This window comes from Carassius auratus, unplaced genomic scaffold, assembly GCF_003368295.1.
Source record: "Carassius auratus strain Wakin unplaced genomic scaffold, ASM336829v1 scaf_tig00215205, whole genome shotgun sequence".
Classification (NCBI taxonomy): Eukaryota; Metazoa; Chordata; class Actinopteri; order Cypriniformes; family Cyprinidae; genus Carassius; species Carassius auratus.
The window spans coordinates 580,300-606,084 of record NW_020527982.1 but is presented as its reverse complement, the minus strand read 5'-3'; the positions used below and the strand labels follow the sequence as shown (position 1 = coordinate 606,084).

The window sequence follows — 25,785 nt, the reverse complement described above, 5'->3', positions numbered from 1 at the left end:
GAGAACGTCCTTTCACCCAACCCACCCCCTCTGTTGTGTTTCACCTCTGTCGTCTTGAGTCTTGCAGCTGGATGCAAAAGAACTTTGGGAATTTCAGGACACTTTCTGGCGGGACAAACAGATCCACCACAAATGCACCACAGTGGGTCTCTCAATACAACGGCTTGACAACTGTCTGTCACTCTTTTTGCAGCACAGTGATGTGCACATCTAATGAGGTGAGACAGACAGACAGGATAGACCACAAAGATTTCACACCATGTACACTGTGCTGAACCGTTTCTGAACTTTTTGAACAAAGGTATGAATTAATATATGTATATATATATATATATATATATATATATATATATATATATATATATATATATATATATATATATATATATAATTCTTACCACTTCATGTTGCATGTTGTTTTTATAAATGTATATAATATATAATAATTAGAATATGTAATTATTAAAATATATTATAATTTATTATATTTCCTGATTAATTTTAAAAAGTGTTGTATAGTAGTATTTTATCTTAAATGAAAATATGAATAACTGTAAAATGTAAACACAATTGGTATGATGAAAATTCAGCATGTTTGCTCAAATTTTCAACTGAAACCTAATAATAATACATTTGAATCATTTTCATTAATCCTGTCTAAAATGTTACAATTATATTTAATAAAACCATAAAACATAAAACTTTTCTCATTTATTATTCAACCATCATATTTAATTATACAATCATCATATGTTGCCTTTTACATGTTTTGTCGTTTCAGTTCCGTTTGGTTAATATTTTATTGCTTAAATTGTCCTAAAACCGTCATGGGATTTTAATGGCAGATTCCATGGTAAAAACATGCCCCGTCACTGATTGTTAAGTAAACTGTATGTTTTTTCCCTGGCCAACAACAGAGGAAATGTTCAGTAGTTTCCTGCTCTCTTCACGGTTAAAGGCGGTTCGCTGGGAGCAGTGCTGAGGGGCTGGACCGTGACACTTCACGGGCGAAATAAACCAAACACCTGCCACCGCGCACACTTTCAACTCACGGAGACGTGCAGCGTGGAGCTTGCGTGACAAGAAAACGAACACATCTTTCTGTTTTGTATTCAAAGTGGCAAACGCTGGAGATATTTTCACGAAAACTGCAAAACACATCTTGACTTTTGTTGCCGTTATCTCATCAACTGTCTAGATAAGAGATTGGAAGTATCCTGAGGAATTAAACTACGTGCACAAACTGCAACTTCTATCGCTGATCATTTTTTTTTGACTGACTGACACGCCCCAAAAGTGAGAATCCAAAAGGCTAGAGCTATAACAGCTCTTATGTTTTTATGAGAAGTTTTTGGACGGATATCAGAATTTCAGTAAGGCACGAGCTGTGCTCACGGAGACGGTAAAGAGTGAGCGCCTCGAGACACCAAAAACACGGAGCAACAGACCGACTGAAACAGAAGACCAGAGAATCGGGTGAATAAAGCTACTTCTCTCAGATTATAGAGAAATCAATATTAAACTTCATTTTGTCATAAAAGAGATTTTGACCTCAGGTAGCCTAGTTGACAGGGAATTTGCTGTAGAAGTTAAAATAAAAAGAGAGAGAGAATGTTGTTTTTTGTTATTAGTTGAAAGTACAACAACTGAAAATTTGTGCAAACCTGCAGCAATGTTTATATTTTACAGGCACTCCAACGTCACCTTACATAACATACAGGGTTTATGCACTATATGAGGATGACTGTAGGATGAATCTAAAGCAGAAATCAAATATATCCTGTATGTAGGCTACATTTTCCAGACAGTTATTTGTGTGTTCAGTCAATTTCCTTTTATCTCATCTGTGTATGGATGCTTGAAAAGTTTATACTTTAGAGATGTTTTGTGTTAGAGCAGCTTTATGAACTGAAATGTCCTTTTAAAATTGTAATTTGATGACTAATTGTTTTTTTAAACTGGTACTGTCATGTGTTCCTGTGGTGGTTGAAGGTATTATTATATTTCTGTATTATATGAACAGTTTGGAGAAAGAGACCAAAATCCTTTGAATGTCAGTTCGTGAAGTTTTGTATAAAATAATGTTATTTGCAGATTGAATTTTCATCGAGATCATCAGTTTACAATGAATTATATCTTAATTGTAATTATGTTTCCTATTAATATATAAAGCTTACAACTGAAAAGTCAGAATTAACATGAGAGGCAAAATGTGCAAAATTTGTCCTGTCCACTTTAGCAAACTCAGGACTATCAAATCTGTTCATAATTGTCAAGTACTAGTGTGGCACTCCAACATCAGGCTTCAGTTTGTATGTGTTTATAAATATTTGATTGTTTTATACCCTTTTTGTATTTACCACTTTGCATTTGGACTTTTAAAAATAGTGGTACAACAACCTAGCGTTTTGTCAGTCACAAAAAAAGGGGAAAAAAAACAGACCCGTTGGAGTTGGATTTAATGGATGTCATAGATTGTGCTTGAACATCCATAATTCATATGCTGGCCATTCCGGCGGAGGACGACTGATCCATAATGCATGCTAACAAGAAAGTATAACAGCTTACACCTGTGAAGTTCCACTCAAGATTTAAAACAGCAAATATGTCACTTAACTGTTTACTTGAGTGATGTAGACATGCATTTGCTCTATCTGTCTGTCTGTCTGTCTGTCTCTCATCTCTCCGTTCGTCTATCTACGGCATGTGTCTATCCTGTTAGGTTAGGTGTATAAGTGATGTGTGTTTGTGTGTGTGTGTGAGTGAATGAGAGCCTGTGCTTCCTACTCTTTTCCCTCAAACCAGTGCCAGAACCAACATGTAAGAACACCTGAGTGACTGGTGCTTTTGAACATGTGAAGGAGAGGAGACATAAGACAGATCTGATCTTGCATAAAGAATGAGTTTCATCAAGAACCAGTGAAACATGGTAAAACATAAGAGGATTTTTGAAATAAGGTTCAAAAGTGAGGATGCTTCGAGCTGGAAAATATGATATCAATTATTTGTTGATTTTCATAGTCTTTCACAAGAGTACCAAGGATCACAAATGTGCATTTGCAGCTTTTCAATGCTTCTTTGCTCTTTTCTAACACTAACAAAGCAGCTATGATCCCAGTCTGATGTCTACAGTCATGATACACATCTACATGAACATGCAGACTGAGACAACTATCTCTAGTGTTTTTTTTCTTTTTTCTTTTTTTTTTTTTTACTCTTTGCTCTCATTTACCAACTTTTCTATGCAATCTACAGTTCTCACTCTATGTCATCTTGCAGTTTGGACATGTAGTACATTCCTGGACAAGCCCCTAGATGCACTTTGAATGTGAATTTGAACCAGTGACAGCTGGCAAATCCTGGACCGGTGTTTGTTTATGTGTGCGCGTGAGTTTGTGGAAAAGAATTAAGCGAGTTGCCTAGTGTCAAAACATTTGCCTTAGAGTAAAACAGACAAACAGCCCTAGAACGAAGCTGTGACATATGCAAAGATGTAGTATTTCTAAGTGCTACTAAAAAATCTGCAAGTTGGCATGGGTTTTAAGCCGATTTAATTGTGCATTTCCAATGAAGAGAATATATGAACATACAAATCCCAAGTATGTGAATCCCTGCTGTGCTGACATCACTCACATACATCACTGGCCAGCTGATGATGTCATATACTGAAGCCCAGGATCAGTACCTGATGGAAACTGATCTAAAAGAGGCAGCAGTCACAGCCCTGTACTCCAGCGAGTTCTTCCAAGTTATAACAATGAGCAGCGTGATGGGGCTTTGCGGCAGCTTGGAGTGATTCCCCACCTTTTCCCAGTAGCGTGACCTATTCAGTTATTCTAAAGCATGTTAAATATGCAATTCATTCATTAAATATTGGGAATTCACCAGTTAATTACAGTTATTTTATTGAGAGCATGATGTAAAAAAATGTCCAAATATCGTATTGAAGTACGTATTGAAGTACCCTTAGTATTGGTTATTTTTAGTAAATTAGTAAAGTTTTTGTTTTAAATATTATTTAGATTTAACATTACATTTCTAAAAAGAAGGGAAAAAGAAAAGAAGTTTATCTGTAATTATTAAGACACTCATGCATGAGCTCCACCTCTCGTACACCGGTCACAAACCACATCTCTTACGATATGATAATCTGCTAACTCTCAAATTAGTCTGTGCAGTTGCACCGAGTGGATGAAGATGATTAACGCCACCTGTTTTTCCTAAAATAAAACTGACACCATGTTGCATAAATGCTGACCCTCTAATGCAGGCCTGAAACCTCTGTCTTTGCATGGAGTTGAATAGAGGAAGGTGTGACAGGCCGGGATTTGTCTGGCTGTTAAAACTCAAGGCTAAATATACAACATAGTTGAGTACAGTACCAGTGTTTGCTTTCTGTTTCTTCTGTTGTCTGTCTAATTCAAACTGTCTCCATCTCTCTTCCTCCTTTTCGTCTCTCATTTATTTCCAAGCTATTTTTTTCCTCTTCTCGTCCTTCGTCTGTTCTTCCTTTTGTCATTTCAGCCTCTTCCTTTGTCGAAATCAGTGATAAATTTAGCCTCACCCATGCTTTTCTCTCTACATGTCCAACTTGCTTTATTTTCTTTCTTTTGTGTGGTTTTTTTATAGGTTGCTTGCGAATGGGTCTAACTATGAGAGTAATGGAAACGAGACTTCTCCTGTTGATATTGGCTTTGTTTGTGTTTGAAGTGGCCTGCACACATCGCTCCGCTCCTAGAGTACACCTGGCTTTCAAAGGTGAGCACAAACATTATTCATTTCCTGTCTGTGCATACTCAAATACTCAGCTTCTCTTATTCACCTTTGCATACACCCACATGCCTGTATGTACACACACATGTACACACATAGTCTAAATGAGGACATACCAGACTTTGATGGTTAAAGCTATATACAGAATGCTATTTACTAACCATAACCCACACCCTTCCTCTTGAAGAAAACATTTTAGTTGTGTCCCAAATGACATGCTATACACTATATACAGTACTTCACTGTCTATAGTATGACATTTAGACAGGTAAATGCTCTTGATAGCCCCTTCCCCTTCACTATGCAATTAAAGCTTCAACCCTTTAAGTACTAAACATTTCACACTTCTAAGTTAAATAATGCAACATCTGGGTATTTCATTTGCACTTCTTGTTGGAATTTTCAGTGTGAATATTTTACTCGCACTATTTATTTCACAAAATGGCATATACAGTACAACAATATTTTATTTCATTTTTTTGTTGAGAATGTGTTTGGATGTAGGAAGGTTTTGTCAGATTTGGCTTGTAGGGAGCAATTTTATTTCCACATTATAGCTAATTATGTACACGCATACGGACATGTGTTTGCATGGTTTTACTTTTCAGTGCCAAGTAGTTCTTGGCTGAAAACAAATGGTGGATGTTGATAGCGCGGTTGAGGTGGGAAAGGTTCTGGATCTGGGTGGGCGTCCTCAATGGAGCATATTCCAGAGAACCTCCGAATCCTGTATGTCGTTTATTGTTAAAAAAAATTCAAGAGCTCAGTAATATTAGTAATTTCCTGGATTTTAAGATGAGATAATGCAATGTGGTGTCACTGGAAATTCCCATTAAATGGAAACTTTTCTCAGTTTTTTGCACCATAAAACATTCTATAGGAGGGCAACAATAAAAAATGAAATACCAAGGAGTAATTGTAAATCTAAATATGTTCAGAGGTCTTCTGTTCTCTCTTCATACACACATCAGTGCAACTAATACATACACCGGTATCTTCTCCTTACACAGGCTCTCTAACTATATTTTTGAAGCAGGTTGAAATATTGGCTGCTTAACACATACCTGATGTAAACAGGAATTAAAAGTGTGAATCACATAAGAGGTTAAAAACATGGCGAACATCAAAATGCAACATGCCACCAGAATATGAGCACAATTTTGTACTTGTTTATGTTGTACCAACCAGACTGTAAACAGCTTTTTTTCCGAAGGAGCATTTTCTCCATTTTAGTTTGCTATTTCTGTGGGGCCTCATTCTTTGCTAGGATACAATAACTATGACCTACATTAAAAGCTGACTTGAGTTAACACCCAAAGCTACCTTTGTTGGTCTCTCTTTAAATATTCTGTTGCAGTTATTATTTTATTATTTCTAGAAGTTGTTTTTAGGTTATTTGGCAAATTATGACAAGGATATTTTGGGAATAATTTTCCTTGGAAGAATTGCTGTGTAAAATCAAAGAACTAGAGCAACGGGTCAAGACCTGCTTGAAAATTGCCCTCCACTTGGAAACAGACCATTATTTAATAATTAAATAATTGTTCAAAGTAACCTTTTCATATTGTACATGATATTGTTTGTCGTCTAAAATCACTTGCACTTGTAAAACAATTGTTTTTATTATTTGCATTTTTAATTTAGGCAAACTATTAAAACATTTTAGTTTTGTTATATCAGCCAGATTTTTAATATCGATGCATCCCTTATTTTTTGAGGTGGGATGTTTAATGGTCTGATGATGGTTATGGACAACTGACAGTAAGAGAACATTCATTGCTTCAAAACTAATAAGTAGAGGTTCTTCTATTTTCCAGTAAACCATGTTTGATGCCTCAATTCTTAGTGATGCTTGAGATTTAGAGAATTCAGTTGACCCCTCTGTTTTTCACAAACAATCCAATCAAGATGGGTTAAAAGTGCCTTGAAGGAAATTCATAATGATGTTAGTAGGATTCATGAGAAAGAAAAGCTGTTTCCAATATCAATCACCTCTTGTTTCATATTTCACATTGCCCGGGGCTCATATTGCTCCTGCTTGTGCCCTGATAAAACCTAATTGAAGAGATGACTTGGCTGAATTATATGCCTTCAGTAATTTCTAGCTAGTTATTGTTAGCTTTGTCTTGTCTTTCATCACCAGTCCCTGTAATTCCACTGAAACTCTTTGGCTCTGATCCAGTCCATTTCTGCCCTACCCTTTTCCTCAATTGCAATGTATTTTACCCCCGTCAGGAAAGATCACCCCTTCCAGTATTAAGCCCTCTCTCACCCTCACCACCATCCTCTCCTTCACATCAAGAATAGCTGGAGAGAAAAATCCACTTGTCTCATTGGTCTCACTGTTTTCTGTTATCTGAGATGGATTGTTCATTGTTTATCACTGGGATGGTTTTTGTTTCGGAGGCGCCTGCAAATGAGGGAAGGTCTTTGTGTAGCTCTAGAAAGTGTACACAACTAGAGACTATGAGAATACTGTGTGAAACTGGCAAAAAGAGTGAAAGAAGAACGTGATATACTACAATGGCCCTAATGAGCCCAGTTGTAAACTTACCTCTTATAATTAAGCAATTTACTTTGATCAAGTTAATAATTTATTCAGATTGACATGCTGAATTAATATTTTTTTTTCAGCATACTTCAAATATATTGTGGCAAATTAGTAACGTTCAAAAAAAAAAAAAAAAAAAAAAATATATATATATATATATATATATATATATATATATATATATATATATATATATATATATATATATATATATATATATATATAAAATTTAAATATTAATTGTTTAATATTGGTAGAAATATAAATGTATTTACTTTGGTAAATAAAGGTTTCTGAATTTAAATTTCAGATTAGTTAAATATAAAATATATTTTGACATTTTTGTTTTATTTTCCTTTTTATATAATATATGTTTTTTGTTTTGTTATATATGAGATTGATATCTGTTTGAAAGTGCACTAGTGTATTGTTGAGTCCCAGTTGAATTCTTCTCACAACAAAGACTTCCTGCAGGATGTTGAATCACTAGCCTCACCTTTGTACCAGCGTCTGTAATGAACCCTGTGCTGCGTCCACTTTGGTCCACTGCAGGTTTGGCAGAGGTGCTGTGTCCGGTGTTCTTTCCTGAACGGTAAAAAGAGGAAGAACGGGGAACAGGATTGTACATACGATCTTTCCCTTCTGCCCACCCAGTTTCTTGTCCAACAGATTGTTAGCAGTTATTTTAGCACCTACTCTAGAGCATCATGTAAACACACATTCAAAACATATTAGATACTTTTAGAACATTAACAACGTCATTGAAATGCCCACATTTCCTGTGCCTAAATGTTTCCATGGGTGTGTATACATCCATACGGATGATCATCCAGTGAAAGATGTCAAAGCTCACTGACAAATCTGTCTTCCGCTTGTAGTTTGAGGTTTTAGTACATATTTAGCAATTTTATAAGGCTACAGTGAGCTTGTATTAAGCTGCATTCAAAGACTCACCCTGTCACTCAGTAGTGCAGTTCTTGAAATATTCAGCTCTTAAAAGCTCATCAGACACCCTGAAAATGACTCCAGCTCTTTGACCCACTCTTGCATTCATTTCAGCTTGATAAAACCGAAACAAAGTGCTGCGTAGGCTGAGCTAACTCTTATGTTGAGCAAGACTGCATTTATTTGATCAGAAATACAGTAAAAATAGTAATAATGTGGAATATTATATTATTACAATTTAATATATTTAGAAATGTAATTTATTCCTGTGATGGCAAAGCAGCATTTTTTAGAAGCCATTACTTCAGTCCTCAGTGTCACATGATTTTTGTTAGTGACAGAATTAAAATTAATACTATTAATAGATGTTGATGTCTCTGCAGGCCTGAAATCATCTGATCATAATTCATAACCGACACACGTCGTTTTATTAACTGTAACATTAATTATTGTAAACATTATTAACATTAACTGTAATTCTTGCATCAGGGCCTGCTGTTCTTTTTAAAGTTCTGTGACAGCCTGCAAGAATGTCTGAATAAACAGTTCAAGACTGAATATTTGGCCCACATGTGGAAGTGTTTTTCTGTTTGCTGGCACTCAGGAAATGTTTCTTGAACTGTGTTAAGTGCAGTTCACTCCCAAGAGAAACTAACTTGCGCTTCTTAGCTCTTCCTTCCACCTTGGAGAAGAGCTCGCTGAAGACGAGCGGCCCAGAACCCTGCTGTTACAAGATTTTTATTTTAATTATTTCATCTGGAAAAAGGAAATGCCCACAGAAGTATGTCATCAGACTGAGAGCATGTTAGGTTAGTCAGAGAGCAGATGCGTGAGTAAAGAGCAAAGAGCTCCCCCTACAGATGAAACTCTATTTTACTAATAGATTACTTATTAATAATCCTAACTTTTCTACCTTTTTAACTTTTCTAACTTTTGTACCTTTTAATGTACTTTAATTGACTATTGTGATTCAGCAAGGTCAATAAATTGACCAGTGTGACAGTAAATACATCTATATTTTTTCTAATCTATTTTTCAAATAGATTCTGTTCTTTTCCTGTTCCTGAATGCTGAAAAAAAATTAAAAATAAAAGTAGCACAACTGTTTTAATGTATATTAAAATAGAGAAACTTTATTTTCCACCATAATAATATATCACAATATTACATTTTTCCTGTATTTTTGTTCAAATAAATGCAGCCTTGATGAGCATAAAAAACTCCTGTAAAAAACATGAACTTTTGACTGTTTTTGTGTATATATATTTATCAAGCAGTTTATTTAATATTTTTCCTGTGCTTTTCTTTTGTCATTGATCAGAACTTATGGACACTCGAACAACGAGGCCATTCAGTTTCTCCTTCAACACCAGTGACTACCGGATCTTGCATGTTGACCCAGACCAGGGGCGGTTGTACCTGGGCAGCCGTGAATATCTGGTCTCTCTCGACATGCAAAACATCAACAAAGAGCCTCTCATTGTAAGTGATGATTCAAATGAATCGAATCCATTCACAACAAAACAACACCAAGCAATTAGCACCCAAACACTGACCACAGAAGAATTGAAGTGTCCCTGAATTCTTCTCATAATGTGGTGGGTGTTTTATGTTTGTAGATCCACTGGCCGGCTCCAGCCCAGAGAAAGGGAGAGTGTCAGATGACTGGGAAAGGCAGGCATGTAAGTTTGCATCATTTTCATCTAACCAACCACAACTCTAATTAGTACTAAATGACTCAATAAATAAGATGTGAGACTCTTGGTCTCACATAAATCAATATGACCTGTCTCAGTTTTTGTTTGTTTGTTTATTTTATTTATAAAGCACAATTGAATACAACAGCATTTGCCCAAAGTGATGCACAGCAGACTTCAATCTAATACCAATAATACAAAAGACAAACAATACAAAAATAACTTACATACACAATTAGTCCAAGTTCAAAATAAGACATGCCTCCGGACTTAATCAAGGTTAAAAGCACGGGATAATAAATGAGATTTTAAGTGAGATTTAAAAATAGCTATTGATGGAGCCATTCTGATATGCAGAGGTAATATGTTCCACAGTTTAGGTGAAGCAACTGAGAAAGCCTGATCACCCCTAAGTTTCGGTCTGGGTATGTTGGAGCCAGGCCATTCAATGATTTAAAAACAAATAATAAAAGTTTGTATTCAATTATTTAATGTACCGGCAGGCACTCAAGTGACAATAAAATTGGTGTAATATGTTCATGCTTCCGTGTACCTGTCAGTAGTCTAGCGGCCGCGTTCTGGACTGCTTGCAAATGCAGCAGTGCTGTCTGACTGACTCCTACATGAAGAGAGTTACAATAATCAAGCTGTGAAAAAATGAAGGCATGTATGACTTTCTCAAGATCATTAATAGAAAGAAAAGTCTTTACTTTCGCCAAAAGTCTCAGATTAAAAAAACTGGATTTGACAACAGCATTTATTTGTTTATCAAATTTAAAAGCTTTGTCAAATTATACACCCAAATTCCTCACAACTTATTATATGGGGCCAATGGATCAAGACTGAGGTTAGGAGGCACAAAATTATCGGATGGCCCGAACATGATGATCTCTGTTTTTTTATCATCAAGTTTTAAAAAATGTAGGGACATCCAGCTTTTTATGGCATTCAGACAGGCTAATTTTTTTGTTGCAGTGGCAGATAAATTTGCGTCAGCATAGCAATGAAAGTAGACACTATGTCTCTTGAGAATAGATCCCAAAGGAAGCATATATAATGAGAACAAGAGAGGAGTGAGAATAGACCCTTGAGGAACCCCCACCAAAGTTAGTGGAGCTGGAGTTGAGAAAAACTCACCCAGATTAACTGCAAAGCTTCTGTTAGAGAAGTAAGACTTAACCCACTGAAGGGCAACTCCTCGAAAGCCAACATAATGCTCCAGACGAGAAACCAAGATATTATGATCTATGGTATCAAATGCCGCACTAATATCTAATAATAACAAAATTGCTGAGGCTTCAGAGTCAACGCTCAATAAAATATCATTATATACTTTTAAAAGCGCTGATTCAGTACTGTGTTGTGCTCTAAAATCTGACTGTAAAACTTCAAACACTGAATTTCTCATCAAAAAGGTCTGTAATTGGATAAAAACTACCTTCTCCAGAACTTTTGAGAGGAAAGGTAGTTTTTAAATTGGTCTGAAATGAGAAAGCTCTGTAGGGTCCAAATTCGATTTTTTCAAAACAGGCTGCACTATAGCATGTTTAAAAGAAGATGGTACATTGCCCATAGACGGGGAACAATTTATTATAGCCAAAATCCTTGGGCCAGTAACATTAAAAACCTGTTTAAAAATGCGTGTAGGAATAATGACTTGAGGACTGTTAGTAGACACTAAAATTGTGTTTGTGTAGTATTGGCAATCTTCTCAATAAAGTGATTATGAAAGTTTTCACATGTTTCCAGAGAGAGGATTAATGGCGGAGTTCAAGGTATTAAGTAAAACTCTGGGGTTGCAACTATTTTTTTTCAATAATATCAGAAAAATTGTTGCCCCTCGCTCATTTGACCATTATCTAATATTTTGACAGCGAAGCCCTAAAAATATCATAAGAAACTTGAAGCTTGTCCTTCTTCTTCCATTTGTGCTCCGTGTGCCTACAGACCTGTCAGAGAGCACGAGTAGAATCATTTAACCATGGTTCTGACTTAGATTTAACACGCCTTACCTTTTTTTTTTTTTTAACAGTGGTTTGTTTGTGTTTGTCTGTGTGTGTGTTTTCAGGGAGAGTGTGCTAACTTTGTGCGTCTGATTGAGCCATGGAACAGGACTCACCTGTACACCTGTGGCACAGGAGCTTATAAACCCATCTGCACCTTCATCAACAGGGGCTGGAGAGCTGAGGTACACGCACACCAACACAAACACAACCATACTCTTTATACTCGTATGTAGACACAACCAGCAGTAACCCAACCAATGCTTTCCCTGCTCTGATGTCCACAGGACTATCTCTTCAGACTGGTTCCTGGATATGTGGACTCTGGAAAGGGAAAATGCTCCTACGATCCAAACCAGGAGAATGTTGCAGCCCTGATTAGTAAGAAACCATTAATGAAGGTTTTATGTAACTGATCCGTTGCTAGCCCATTACTAGCCAAGCCTACTGTAGCAACTTTTGCAGTTCACCATATTATCAAACAAACTCCAGAACAGCAGAACATAACAGAATCATAACATAAGTTAACGAACACATATAATAAGATAACAGAAAAAATACATATAAAAACTTAACCGAATCATAACATAGCATGAAATTTTGAAATCATAGCATATTAAGTATCAGAATCATAACAGAATCGTAACATAATAGAATATAGACTAGAATAATAGAATTATAACAGAAAAAAATATCAAAACAGATTCATAACACTGGACAGCTACATTTGCTCCAGGGTAAATCATAGCTAATTGGTATACATATTGTCTGTGATAAGATTCCATCAGGTGCGTGATTTCACATAGAGCAGCTGTTACTTCATGGAGCCGTGTGTTAATTGACTAGCTGCGCAAATCCACGTTGAATATCATCGTTTATTTGCGCATCTTCTCAGTTAACAATGGCTCTGTGAAGTAACAGCTGCTCAATGTGAAATCACGCACCTGATGGAATTTACAGCTGATTAGAGAATCGGCTTTAAAGATGAGATGCGGATTAATTATCATACGATATTTATTGCGCACCCCTAGAAAATAGTTTGTCAATAATGCAAGAAGACAATAACAAGTCAGTACATTGTTGATTCAGTTAAGTCATCATCCAGTTCAGCTCTCTTTCAATAGTGTGTGTGCAATTAGTCAAGCGTCCCCATCTAAGCAAGCCAAAGGCGACAGCGGCATTCATCTTTTCCTCACCTCTCCTCCATCTAGATGGGAACCTGTATGCTGGAGTGCCGGTGGACTTCATGAGCACTGATCCAGGTGTCTTCAGGACCATGGGGAGCCGGCCAGCTGTGAGATCAGAGCAGTATGACTCTAAGTGGCTGAATGGTAAATAACTTGGCTGTTCATACAGTATTTGTATTGTAAGATGACAATTTAATTAGATTGACAATAAATATTTGCTCAGCTGTTTATGTTCCCATTAAATATTTGGATGGACATTACAGGCACACTCTGTTTATTTCCTAGAACCTGTATTTGTTCACATGAAACAGATTCCTGACAGCTCAGAGAAGAATGACGATAAACTCTATTTCTTCTTCCGTGAGAAGAGTCTGGACTCGGGGGCTGGAGCGAGTCCAAGTGCGCTTGCCAGAGTGGGCCGTGTTTGCCTGGTGAGCAAGATCTTGCTTCTTGTAAACAGAAACTGAACGTTCACAGCTCAGCCAGTCAATAAACAACTGTTCATTTTATTACAGAATGATGAGGGCGGACAGAAGTTACTTGTGAACAAATGGACAACGTTTTTGAAGGCCAGGCTGGTGTGCTCTGTGATGGGCGATGATGGGGTGGAAACCTTCTTTGAAGAACTGAGTGGGTGTTGTTGTTTTTTCTTCCCAAGTTTATTTCATTGCAGTTTATTATATGTTACATACAATCTAGCAGTGTTAAATCTGCCAAGTATTTCAGATATAGCAAATACTGTTGTATTTTAAGTGATGCATACTTAAAGGGATAGTTCACCCAAAAATACAAATTCTGTCATTTACTCACACTCATGTCATTCCAAGCCTGAATGAGTTGCCTTCTTATGTTGAACATAAAAGAAGATATTTTAAAGATTGCTTGTAATCAAACAGTTGATTGTTTCCATTGAATTCCATATTATTTTATTTCATATTATACCTTCTCGTCTGCTCCAGGGGACGTGTTTATCCAACCCACCCAGGATGAACGAAACCCGGTGGTATATGGTGTCTTCTCAACTTCTGGGTACATATTTTCTGCAGATCAACACAAAATGTCAAATTATAGCACTTTCTGACTTTTCATACTCCTCTTTTTGTGCTTTAATTTCACTTTGGAAATCATTTAATTGTTTCTGAATTTTTGATCTTTTTCTTGTCTCTTAGTTCTGTGTTTAAAGGCTCAGCCGTCTGTGTCTACTCAATGGCTGACATCCGAAATGTCTTTAATGGCCCCTTTGCCCATAAACACGGACACAACTACCAATGGACTACTTACACAGGGAAGATTCCCTATCCTCGTCCGGGAACAGTGAGTTTCACTCAGTTTCTCTATTAAGCTTTATGAAAAAAATTACAATTTCACCCACAGTATTTGTTATTGCATATCCATTTGTGTTTCTTATATTCTTAGAGTGTCTATGATATATTTTATGGCTATAAAGATATTTTTAAGACAAGCAAACCCATAAGCATGTACATTTTTTCTGACTGGCTTTTCCTCCATGTCCCACATCAGTGTCCAGGAGGCACATTCACACCAGGCCTTCAGTCCACAAAAGAGTTCTCAGAGGATGCGGTGAACTTCATTCGTGCTCATCCTCTCATGTATCACCCCGTGTATCCCATTCACAAGCGTCCTCTGGTGGTGCGCTCTGGTGTAGACTATCGCTTTACTACTATTGCAGTGGATCAGGTGGATGCTGTGGATGGCCGATATGAGGTTCTCTTCCTGGGAACAGGTGAGCTTGCATCTTCTGAATGCGGATATTTGTCAAGATAAGGGAATATGTTAACTTGGTGTGGTATAGTTTAGTTGTTAAAGTAAGCATGAAATGAAAATTCCCCATATCTTTTTTGTAAATGCATATTATAGATCTTGTTGTGAACAACTCATCCAGGAATATGTACATTTTTTTAAATCATTTTTGACCTCATAATGTTAAATTAAAATGTCATAATATGCTGGACTTTTTTCTAATTATTTAAACTCAGCCCTGCGAGCTCACATGTATCTGCCTCCACTTTTAAACGCAACGACCAAAACCCAATCAACAACCGTTGCACAGAACCAAGTCCCCACCATAGATTTTTTTTTTTTTACATTTTCTGATCATCTGTAATGTAAGTTGCAGATTTTGGTAAACATATTGTGCTGACAGTGTATCACTTTTCCCTCACCTCACAGATCGTGGTACTGTCCAAAAAGTTATAGTCCTGCCCAAGGATCCCACCACAATGGAAGAGCTCACTTTAGAGGAAGTGGAAGTTTTCAGGGTAAATACATTTTACAAGTATTTTTCAGACCTCCTTCAGACAAGTATTTTAATGTCATACTAAAAAGAAATAATGACATTTGTGTGTGTGTGTGTGTGTGTGTGTGTGTAATACATTTTTTAAAATATAATATGCTATTCTATTCCTTATTTATAGACGCCTGCTCCTGTCAAAACAATGTACATATCAGCCAAAAGGGTAAGATATAATAAAACACATTTTAATAGCCTCTAATTGTTAGAAATGTACAGAAATTTTATTTTATATATATTTATAATTTTTGTTTTTTTTGCAGCAACAACTGTACGCATCTTCAGAAGCAGGTCTTACCCAGATGTCCTTGCACCGTTGTGGAGTATATGGAAAGGCCTGTTCAGACTGCTGCCTGGCCAGAGACCCCTACTGCGCTTGGGATGGGGAAAACTGCTCTGCCTTTACACAAGCCACCAAAAGGTCTGAAAAACTGAAATCTTTAAATGGGTCATATGATGCTTTTTTTAAAGATCATTATTTTGTGGATTTGATGTAACAGAATATGTTGACATGCTTTAATGCTCAGAAAACACATTCTTTTTCAAATAGAGAAAAATAGAAATCACATTATATGACCCCTTTAAAATTGTGCTTAGTTATATTTAGTCTTCTCACAGCTGAATCAAGATGAGAGTGTATGATGAGGAAATGATGTGGCGTTTGATTTGATCTTGTATTATTTCATGTAGGAGGAGCAGGAGGCAGGATGTTAAACATGGTGACCCTTTGCGTCAGTGCCGAGGCTACAATGCTAAAGGTAACAAAAACAAAGAGTCATCAATAAATAGTCTGCAAGATTATAATGAGGGTTGTCCGATGTATTTGTATAATATGACTGTAATATCTTTCTGTATTTACCAGTAGAGAGGAGACTGCAGGAGAAAGTTCAGTTCGGTGTGGAGGGTAGCAGCACATTTCTGGAGTGCGTGCCGCGCTCTCCTCAAGCCACTATCAAATGGCTCTACCAGAAAGATGGAAGAAGAAAAGTGGTATGATTGGATTCTTTACCTTGATCTCAAACCAACCAACTAACCAGCCAAATATAACATTACATAACAAGATTTTTATTTTGGTGGTTAATATGCATAGTTTAAAGAAATGAAACATTTTATACAGCAACATTAAGACACAATAAATTAAGAAAATGTAACATTAAACAAATTAAGATTTCTAGTTTAAATAAATGCAGTTTCTACAAAAATATTAAGCAGCATAACAGTTTTCAACAATAATAAAGGGCATCAAATCATCATATTAGAAATTATTTCTAAAAGAGAAGTTACTTTAATATCTAATAAAATGTCAAAATATCACTGTTTATTTTTAGTCGGATATATGCAACCTTGTTCAGCATGAGAAGTTTTTCAGAAACATTTAAAAATGTTTTTGTTGACAGTTGAATCGAGACGGTGAGGTTCTTAAGACTCCTCAGGGGGTCCTTTTGAAAACACTCACCAAATCAGACGCAGGCCTCTACCATTGCCTGGCCACAGAAAATAACTTCAAACATACGCTGGCTCGTGTCTCTTTGCGCATCCTGGACCGGGACATCGCTGTAGCCCTCACCACCCCCGATGAGGAGGAAGAGGCGTCAAGGAGACATCACAAAGACCATCAACAGGACCCTGCACCTCTGACCCCAGAGCTCCTGCTGGAGCCTGAAATGCGTCTGATTCAGCAATACTGCAAGTCCTACTGGGAGCAGCTGACGGCCGGGGGAAACTCACAGGCTGACCTCCCCAAACGTACAAATCGCAGACACACAGATGCACTGAAGGCTAGTGAGGAGTGAGGAGGACAAGAAAAGAGTCACCTCACTCCGAGCGGTTTGTGGACTTGCATAGGTTAGTTCATATGCAGTGGCACCAAAAAGTATGTGGACACTTTTGGACCATTTAGACACTTTTTATAGTGTTCAAAGTGAATAAAAATAGAGTTTTGATTCTTAAAAATCTAAATGTATTCATTTCCCCCCAAAAAGTATTTGGAAACTTTTAAACAATTAATTATGATTACATTTGTACAGTATTCCAAAGTATTTTTGACATCTAAAAATGAATTAAATTACAGTGTTCAGAAGTTAACCAGTTGTATAAATTAATGTTATTAATATTCATGTAAAATTAATTAATCCAAATATTTGGAAGTGGCTTTTTAGAGATTTTTCCTGTGTTTAAAAATCTTTTTTTGTTGTTGTTGTTGATGTAGGACTTAACATTTCCATTTGCCATAGTGATTTGACTGAATTTCAGTATTATAAACCGGTATAAGCTTTTACTAATCTCACAAATTAAGCTATAAATGACCTCCAGGATTTACATACTGGCTTTAACTAAAATCAAAAAATCATCCGAACCATAAAGCACCTTTAAAGAGGATATTACCTCAAGCTTTGAAACGTTCCACTATCCTGTCATCAGGAAGACCCTTTGTTAACTCACCAGTCACTGGGCCAGTGCACTGTCTAATGTTCCACCTGGATTATGAAATTGTAAGAAATGTATGTATATATGTTTATTAGTAATATATGTATGGATTCTAATAACTGTGTTAATAATGGTGCCAAACATTTGCAAGAACTCGTTCGTCTTCATATCTGTGACTGTTTCTCACCATTTGTAATATATATTTATTTGAAGTTGTATAGTTTTGTTTGTATGGGATGATCTTTGTTGTCAGAGGATACTGAATAAGGGTGGAGGGCATTTTTGCATGATTGAGAAATTCGATATGTTGTCTTATTTATTTAAAATATTCAAAATGACTGACACTGACACTTTTATGTTGTTCATTTCAGTTCACACTTTGTGCCTGGTTGAGCAATCACCATTTTAGCAAATACAAACGTCATATGAGTTCACTCCGATAATATCTAACACTGGAAATATTTCACAAAAATTGTCTCTTTTTTTTTTTTTTTTTTTTTTTTTGTAAAATAGTTAGAATAGTGTGGTTGTAAATTACAATGTTGTGTCTTGCTCTTAGATACCTTGTATGGAAAGAAATAATAAATAATAAATAATTTGTGAGCCATAGATTACATTTTCAGTTCACATGGGAGTATATTTACATATTGCAAATACATTCAGTACAGATCCACATTATATCAGTTATAGAATCTACATCAACTGATAAACACATAGAGACTGAGAACCTTTGAGACTAGAAAGAGAACATATGCATGATATATCGGTACAATATTTTACTTTATTTTTTAAATTAGATGACCTTTTAATTACCTTTGATATCACTGGATGCTCAGGTAAACAAAAATACTATAATTTAATAAATGTAATCTATAAATGTAATATTTAGCAAATCTCAAAAAGAAAATCCATTTTTCATCCTGTATAATAAAATGTTGTGTCACCTAAAATCACCCATAGCATTTTAAACAAATTATTTCTGTGTAATTGATTTAATATGTTTAGGAATAGAATTTTCATATCGGCCGTTTATCCACATTTTTCTGAGTTGGCCAGAACATCAGTACATCTCCCTTCCAAAACATCTAAAACTGCCTAGGTACATATATTTAAAGTATTTCAGTTACACCAGGATTAATCCCACTCTTCATCGTCCTCCTCGTCGTCATCAAATTCATCATCCTCTTCTACAAGATATGGTAGATAAGGCAAAGGGTTAAAGGTTAATAGTTATGGAAGATACCAGCAGACCAACTTATTGTCTGAGCATTAATTACAAAATAAATTGTGTAAATATTAATATAAAAGGTACTACATTTTCCCTTTCGTACAATGAACTCCGACCGAAAATTATTACTATAATAAATGACAAAAAAAAAAAAATGATTGGGTGGTTACCAGATGAATGGATGACTTTACTCCTCTTCTGCATCACCATCATGAGAGCTCCAACTATTCCCTCTCCTGTATCCAGGGCAGGCGGAGGTGGTTCTGGGTTGGCGCTCACCTGGGCAAAAGACATTACTTTATATATTTTGTATAAAGTGAAATACTTTAAGCATAACGAGAAGCTAACATTATGGGAACCTTATCCGTGCCTAGATCTTGTGTGTGGGTGATAATGATAATGAGCTCATCTTTTCAACAAAATATTAGACTGCATTTATTTTTTATCACAAATACGGAAAAATCTGCAATGATCGCGAAATAGTATTACAAATTCAGATAACATCTTTCTGTTATAATGTATTTTAAAATGTAATTTATTTCTATGACGGCAAAGCTAAATTTGTAGCATGCATCCCTGCAGTCCCGAGAAACATTTCTTATTGTAATCAATGTTGAAAACAGTTGTGCAAAAACTTTTCACAATTCTTTAATGAATAGAAAAAAAGAACAGCATTTAAATAGAAACTTTTGTGACATTATAAAAGCCTTTACTGTCATTTTGGATCAATTAAATGGTTAATTATTAACTTTGGTGGTTTAGATACTCACTTTCTTGAGCTTCATCCCTGATTGAATCTGGGAAAGTAATGCCCCTCTACCCCCTTCCCCACTGCTGGATGCTGGAGGTGGTGGACCACTTGGAGATGAGGGGTTGTTTCCAAAGTTCAATGGAGGAGGAGCAGCAACGGGAGCTGGAGGAGGAGGAGGAGGTGGCGGGGGAGGTCCGCCTGCACTGGGTTTGGCTGACATCGGAGGGGCCGGAGGGTCAAACCCAGAGCAATTGCTTCGTGGAGGAAAGTTGGAGTCAAAAGAATGAGGTGGAGGCAGAAAATTAAAGTCTTCAGGTGGAGGAGGAAGAAACGAGTCACAGGGTGGAGGAGGGAAGAAATCAGACGGGGGAGGAGGTAATAGCGTATCAGATTGTGGTGGAGGTGGCAAAAAATCACTATTGTCTCTTGGAGGCGGGGGTAAGGGTGAGCTCCTCACTCCTGGTGGTAGTGGAGGTGGGCCTGCCTCGGCAGGTTGGGGCGGCAGAAAGCTACCTCGTCTTTCGGTCATTTGTGGTCCAGGTCTCTTTCCTGGAGCGGGTGTTAAAGACTCCCTACGTTCTCCTGGAAGTGGTGGTGTGGGCAGACTTCCACTCCGACCTCCAGGTGGAGGTGGTAAGGGTCCACTGCGGGATCCTGGAGGTTGAGGCAATGGCCCAGTACGCCCTCCGGCAGGCACTGGTGGCAGGGGTCCTAATGATGAAGAACGGGCCGGCAGTGGACCGCTGCGGCCCTCAGGGGTTTGTGGTGATGCAGCCGCTCTTTGAGGTGTTGGTGGAAGGGAACCTCGATGAGAAGGTGGACCAGAGGACTGACCGGGGACAGGAGGTAGAGGCCCCATTCGACCTTGAGGGACAGGCGGCGGCGTTGAGGAGGACCCAGACGGCACTTGGGGAAGAGAACCCCGATGTCCACTGGGAACAGGAGGGCGAGTAGGCTCTAAAAGAAAAATAAACAATAGATTTAACATGAAACAAATCTAACATTTTAACTTTGTATATCACCGGGACTTACCCTGCTGGTTCACAGCCTTTTTAACGGCCTCAATTCCACCTGAACGCTCAATGACCTCATAGATGAGCTGAGAGGTTTCCGAATCGTTCATATCTGCTTCACTGATCCCAGCACAGGACAGAACTTTCATCAGTTCCGGGTCCAAATTGTTGGAACCCATGCCAAGGTGACTTACATGCCTGAAATCATGACACACACACACACACACACACACATAAAAGTAAGCTAACAAAAACCTCTTCAGAAGACATTTCTCTTGGTAAAAGTGAGTCTACTTATTCACTCACGTGAATCCACTGGGTGCTCCAATAGCCCCTTTCAGCAGTTTAAATCCTTTCTTCTTATTTTTCTTGTCTTTCTCTTTCTTGTCTTTCTTTGATTTGGAAGGGGTAGGTTGGTTCTGGCTATTACTTAGTGCCAGTGGAAGCATGGAGGAAGAGGTAGGAGTACCAGAGTCTGTGATTGAAGATGCAATAATAGTGTTTTTTGATTATTATTTGTGTACACTTCATGCCGTTTTACATCACTGAACATATAGAGTTAAATATGTATTGTTTTCAGAACATTCAATGCTTGTAGTTTACATGAGAGGCAGAGAAAGCGCAGGATGTTTGGTGGAGGGACAATAATAACCCTTTATTTTCTTTTTTCTTTTTACAGTAACCATATGAACACTATTTCAATTTAGTAAAAATGGAAGCAATAAAAACAACTGCAGCACAAGAAATAGATTAAACTGCCGTGTCTTTTCAAATAAAGTAAAGGCTAGTGAGCATCTTTATTAAGACGTGAAAGGTCTATTAAAAACATAACTTTTAAAATACAAATACTTTTAGTTTCTCATAAGACAAGCAAAATATTATTGTAAAAAGCGATTTACTTACCATTTGGTGGAGGAAGTGGTGGCAAAGCCCCATGATCTAAGAATATAATAGAAATATATTTGACTTGCACTTTATTCAAATAACCTACACTTCTAAATAAATAAACAAAAAGGATTTTTGAGAAATTACATTACCTCTATGTTCTTGTCCTTTTTTCTGCTGTTTATCTTTATGTTATTAGAGGAAAACATAAAACATTTTAAGTGAGATGCCTAATTACAGTAGATCCATCTTCATTATCAGATTCATGAAGTAGTTTGAAATGAAAGAAATGGTTCAAAGAAATGAATACACAATTATTGGATACCAAAACGATTATTTCTCTGGCTGATCTTCTCCTCCACCACGGCAAAGAAACTGTCGGCCTCTGCTACATCTGCAAAGTTCAACCCCACTTGACACTCCTGAGGAGAGATGCAAAACATTTTTTTATTATTATTATAAAGACGCCTGATTAAAGTAAACAAGAAAGCATAGTCAACTATTAGATAATATAGGGTTAAATTACACTGCCAGAAGCGTACATTAAAGCTGATGATTGTTTGAACATTACGATAACATTCTTATCATTAAGCTAGCCAACTTTTGGAAAGTAGCCTTAACATACGTTGAAAATGAATGTTAAATCAAAATGTAATCATAATTTGTGGATAAACGTTAGTATTAGACATAAGCCAAAATATGGCAGAGCCTTTAAAAACTTTAACTTAGATTTTAAGATGTAAAAAAAAAAGAATAATAAAACATATCAAAAGGAACAGCTATCAACATAATTAAACAATTGTTTCCAAATAAAACGTCACCAAAAACGGTTTAAAAATGTATCAGTACAAAATAACAGTAACAAATGTACACATCCTGATAAGCCACTGTGCTTTGACCAAGGTTGCTTCTCAATATTCTAACTGATGCTTCCACGTTTCCTCGCTCCTCCGTCCTTGAGCCCTTGACCCAGAAACCGATCAAGGTTAGCCACCTTAAAGGATATCTCAAATCTCTAATCGCACTGTGAGGAGGTGAGAATGAGGATTGAGGAAGCTGCTATAAGAAAGCTGCATCCTTTGCAGAAGTATTTCTTGTCGAAAAACCTGACACATGTAAATTCTCCTTCCCCTTAACATTTGTTATAATAATCTTAATTAATGTGTTTTTTTTGGGGGGGGGGGCAGTGGTGCAGCTAAGACAAAAGGACAGAAAGCAAGAAGAACAAACGAGGATATGCAAATAAGAAGTGTTCAAATGCAAAGGATGCTGGGTATTCCTTCCAGCTTCTTTACTTATAAAATGTGACTGTATTTTTGTTTACTACATTAGATAGTTCAATCAGTTTTCAAAATAGAGTTAGAGTTACAGTGTGTCTGACAATACATTGTGTTATAGTTTTATGGCCAGTTAGAGTTTCATCAGCAACAACTGCATGCAAATACTGTGGGTAACTTTAGCTTCTTTTGCTTGTCTAAATGCAACAGCAGATAGTTCTGTTGTAGACATTAATATGAGGAAGTAATGATGCGCTAAGATAACTTTACAGGAAAGAGAAATAAAAAACTTCCCTGATTCAAATTTTTTTTCTTATTGCTATGTCAATCTGCATACAAATGTTAAAATCAATTGTAAGAATAGCAGTGAGGCTGCAATGAACTGCTTTACATTCAGCAGGTAAATACTTACGTCTCCAGGGAAAGTGTGAAAAAAAGGCCTGGTCCTTTGGTACATCAGTTGATTATAGATTTCCTGTTCCCACACCAGATTCCCTGCCTGGAGGGAAGAAACAGGTCTGAGATCATCTCAGTTTTCTCCCAAATAAAAGCAGGTCAAACAATTTGTGGAACTAAATGGGTAAATGCGTATTCATTTTATTTTATTACATATATATTTTTTAGATAGTTTGTTGAGATGTTAATTCATGCACATGAAAATGTGATGCTTATTATAATGATCTGTAAAATCTAGAAATGTCAGAGCTAATGCATTTATTGAGGGCCTGCGGTTTTCACCGTGTTTAGCAACAAGAGGGTTAAGAACCTTGATGTCATAGAGACGGATGAAAAAGGAGCGCAGAGGACTGTCTTTGACGAAACAAACGACTCCAGACTGCTGTGGTGTCCAGCGGTTCGGCTCACTCGGAAGAGCCATAAGTAACTGCACCACCGCTGAGGACAGAGACTGCAGACAAAACCAGAAAAAGGATGTCATTAGTGCCACACTTCCCTCACGTGCATGATTGCATGTGAATTATGATCACTAATGAACACCCCAAGCAAACTACACCCAGTGTCCAAAACCTGTACCTAAAGATGGCAGGTCTATATTATACAATAGCTCTTTAAAAGCCTTATTCTGTGGCAGGAAATGTCTTTAAGCAACTTCCCCTGTCAAACCCCCCCTCAGTGATCACAGTTCAAGCTGCAATGAGGGCTAATTTCACACCTTCTCTTCCTTTTAATCACAAAAGTTTTCACTGTGCATTCAAGCAACACCAAAAATGTACCCACAAAATGGCAGTTGTAGCACTGTAGGGTCTGATCTGTCAGAGAAAGGCAACCATGTTAAAAAAAAATCTGTGTTAATTTCCATCAATTTTTTTTATTAATAATAATTATAAATATACATACTTTTTTGTTTGTTTTTATATATATTTTTTTTTTTTTGATGAGCATGGACTACTTACATTTCTGAAAATTAAGCAATACAATTTCATAATCGGTGCATATTTGTATGTATGTACAACCATTAGATAAATGCTTCTGCATGAATACGAATGTTAGTATAAAGAATATAGCCGGCAACAACAGGATCTGGTCCTGACTGTGTCATAATAGAATGATTGGAGGAAGCAGAAATAAACCACCCAGTACAGAAATGAGAAAGATTTTTGGATTTACTGGTTCATCAACAGCTTTCTTTGATGTGCATTATGACCTATGTGACTGTGATTAGATAGGCAAATAAATAAATGCATGGATGTATGTATTTATTTATTTAAAGTTTATTTAACAGGGACCATACAAGCAAACATAGTTACAATACAAAGCCTGTAACTGATGTGCAGCATATAGAGATTATAGCTAGTGCTAATTTTCAACTATGTGTGTGTACAGGACATTATCCATTAATTTTACAGGCATTTCCGTTAACCCTAAAACACAATGAAATGAAGAGCAAAATTCAAATAATAGGTGAAACACTGGTACATAAAAAGAAATACAGAAATATTGAAATATTTAAAGAAAATGTAAAGAAAATACAATTTGAATTTGAGATGAAGAAAACTTCATTTGTAACGTGTCACGCGGGTACTGAAAATATCACTGTACTGATATTTCACACTTTAAAAAACATTAAGAGTACTGTTACAATACATGCATTGTCTAAATAATGCTGATTTTAATAAATGTTGCACTGTTTTGCATTAAATGTGCTGTTTCACGTTTTACAATTTTTGCTATTAAAAATTTTTCACAGCACAAGGTCACTTTTCTGTAGGGTTTTGCATACTTTTTCCATTTAAAACACAAATATTTGTACACTTTAAAAGTCACACCATTAAGTTACAATGCTTTTCTAAATTAAGTTACAGAATTTGGTATTTTTTTTCTAACACATGGTCAAAGTGAAAATGTTCCACTTCATACATGAGATAAATGAAGCTTCTCAAAAAGAGAAGTAAAACGTTATGGTCAGTAGATCTTTTCTTCAGATATTGCCAAACAGTCTGATATTACTTACCACACACCTCTTGCCCAGCAGTTGCTCCAGCCTCTCATTCTCCTGTGGACTAAGCAGAGAGCTGCCCACACTCTCCTGGCCTTTCCCCTTCGTTGCTCGCTTCATGGCCTCATATGCTCATGGAACAAACCGTAAAAAAAATGAAACTCGAAAGAGACCTTGGAAGAGAATGAGAAATCTCCTCTGTACTACTGGTGACTTGACTGAACAGCGAACATTGAGTTTCTCTTCCTAGTTCTTACTCTCAGCATCAGCAGACAAAAGCTT

The 25,785-nt window shown here is 36.7% G+C and overlaps 2 protein-coding genes across 4 annotated transcripts; one reads left to right on the top strand and one right to left on the bottom strand.

The window, feature by feature from the left end:
- The first annotated feature begins 192 nt into the window (after positions 1-192).
- LOC113093979 (semaphorin-3F-like) lies at positions 193-17,972 on the top strand. 2 transcript variants are annotated; one of them, XM_026259608.1, is made up of 19 exons: positions 193-301; positions 918-1,476; positions 4,630-4,758; positions 9,591-9,751; positions 9,889-9,951; positions 12,035-12,154; positions 12,257-12,350; positions 13,181-13,300; positions 13,442-13,587; positions 13,672-13,786; positions 14,116-14,185; positions 14,326-14,470; positions 14,678-14,900; positions 15,347-15,435; positions 15,592-15,633; positions 15,731-15,888; positions 16,158-16,225; positions 16,333-16,457; positions 16,865-17,972. In XM_026259608.1, the coding sequence occupies exons 3-19, from the start codon at positions 4,641-4,643 to the stop codon at positions 17,258-17,260; spliced, it is 2,253 nt and encodes a 750-aa protein (XP_026115393.1). In that variant the 5' UTR covers positions 193-301; positions 918-1,476; positions 4,630-4,640; the 3' UTR covers positions 17,261-17,972. The 2 variants fall into 2 exon arrangements, with proteins under 2 accessions (XP_026115393.1, XP_026115392.1); XM_026259607.1 differs by having other exon boundaries at positions 194-301; positions 16,330-16,457.
- A 152-nt stretch (positions 17,973-18,124) lies between these two features.
- On the bottom strand, positions 18,125-25,785 carry LOC113093980 (wiskott-Aldrich syndrome protein-like). 2 transcript variants are annotated; one of them, XM_026259609.1, is made up of 11 exons: positions 25,519-25,785; positions 23,815-23,955; positions 23,461-23,547; positions 22,097-22,193; positions 21,924-21,956; positions 21,790-21,825; positions 21,193-21,361; positions 20,906-21,084; positions 19,893-20,830; positions 19,293-19,401; positions 18,125-19,081 (listed from the first exon to the last, which is right to left on the bottom strand). In XM_026259609.1, the coding sequence occupies exons 1-11, from the start codon at positions 25,621-25,623 to the stop codon at positions 19,029-19,031; spliced, it is 1,947 nt and encodes a 648-aa protein (XP_026115394.1). In that variant the 5' UTR covers positions 25,624-25,785; the 3' UTR covers positions 18,125-19,028. The 2 variants fall into 2 exon arrangements, with proteins under 2 accessions (XP_026115394.1, XP_026115395.1); XM_026259610.1 differs by having other exon boundaries at positions 25,526-25,654.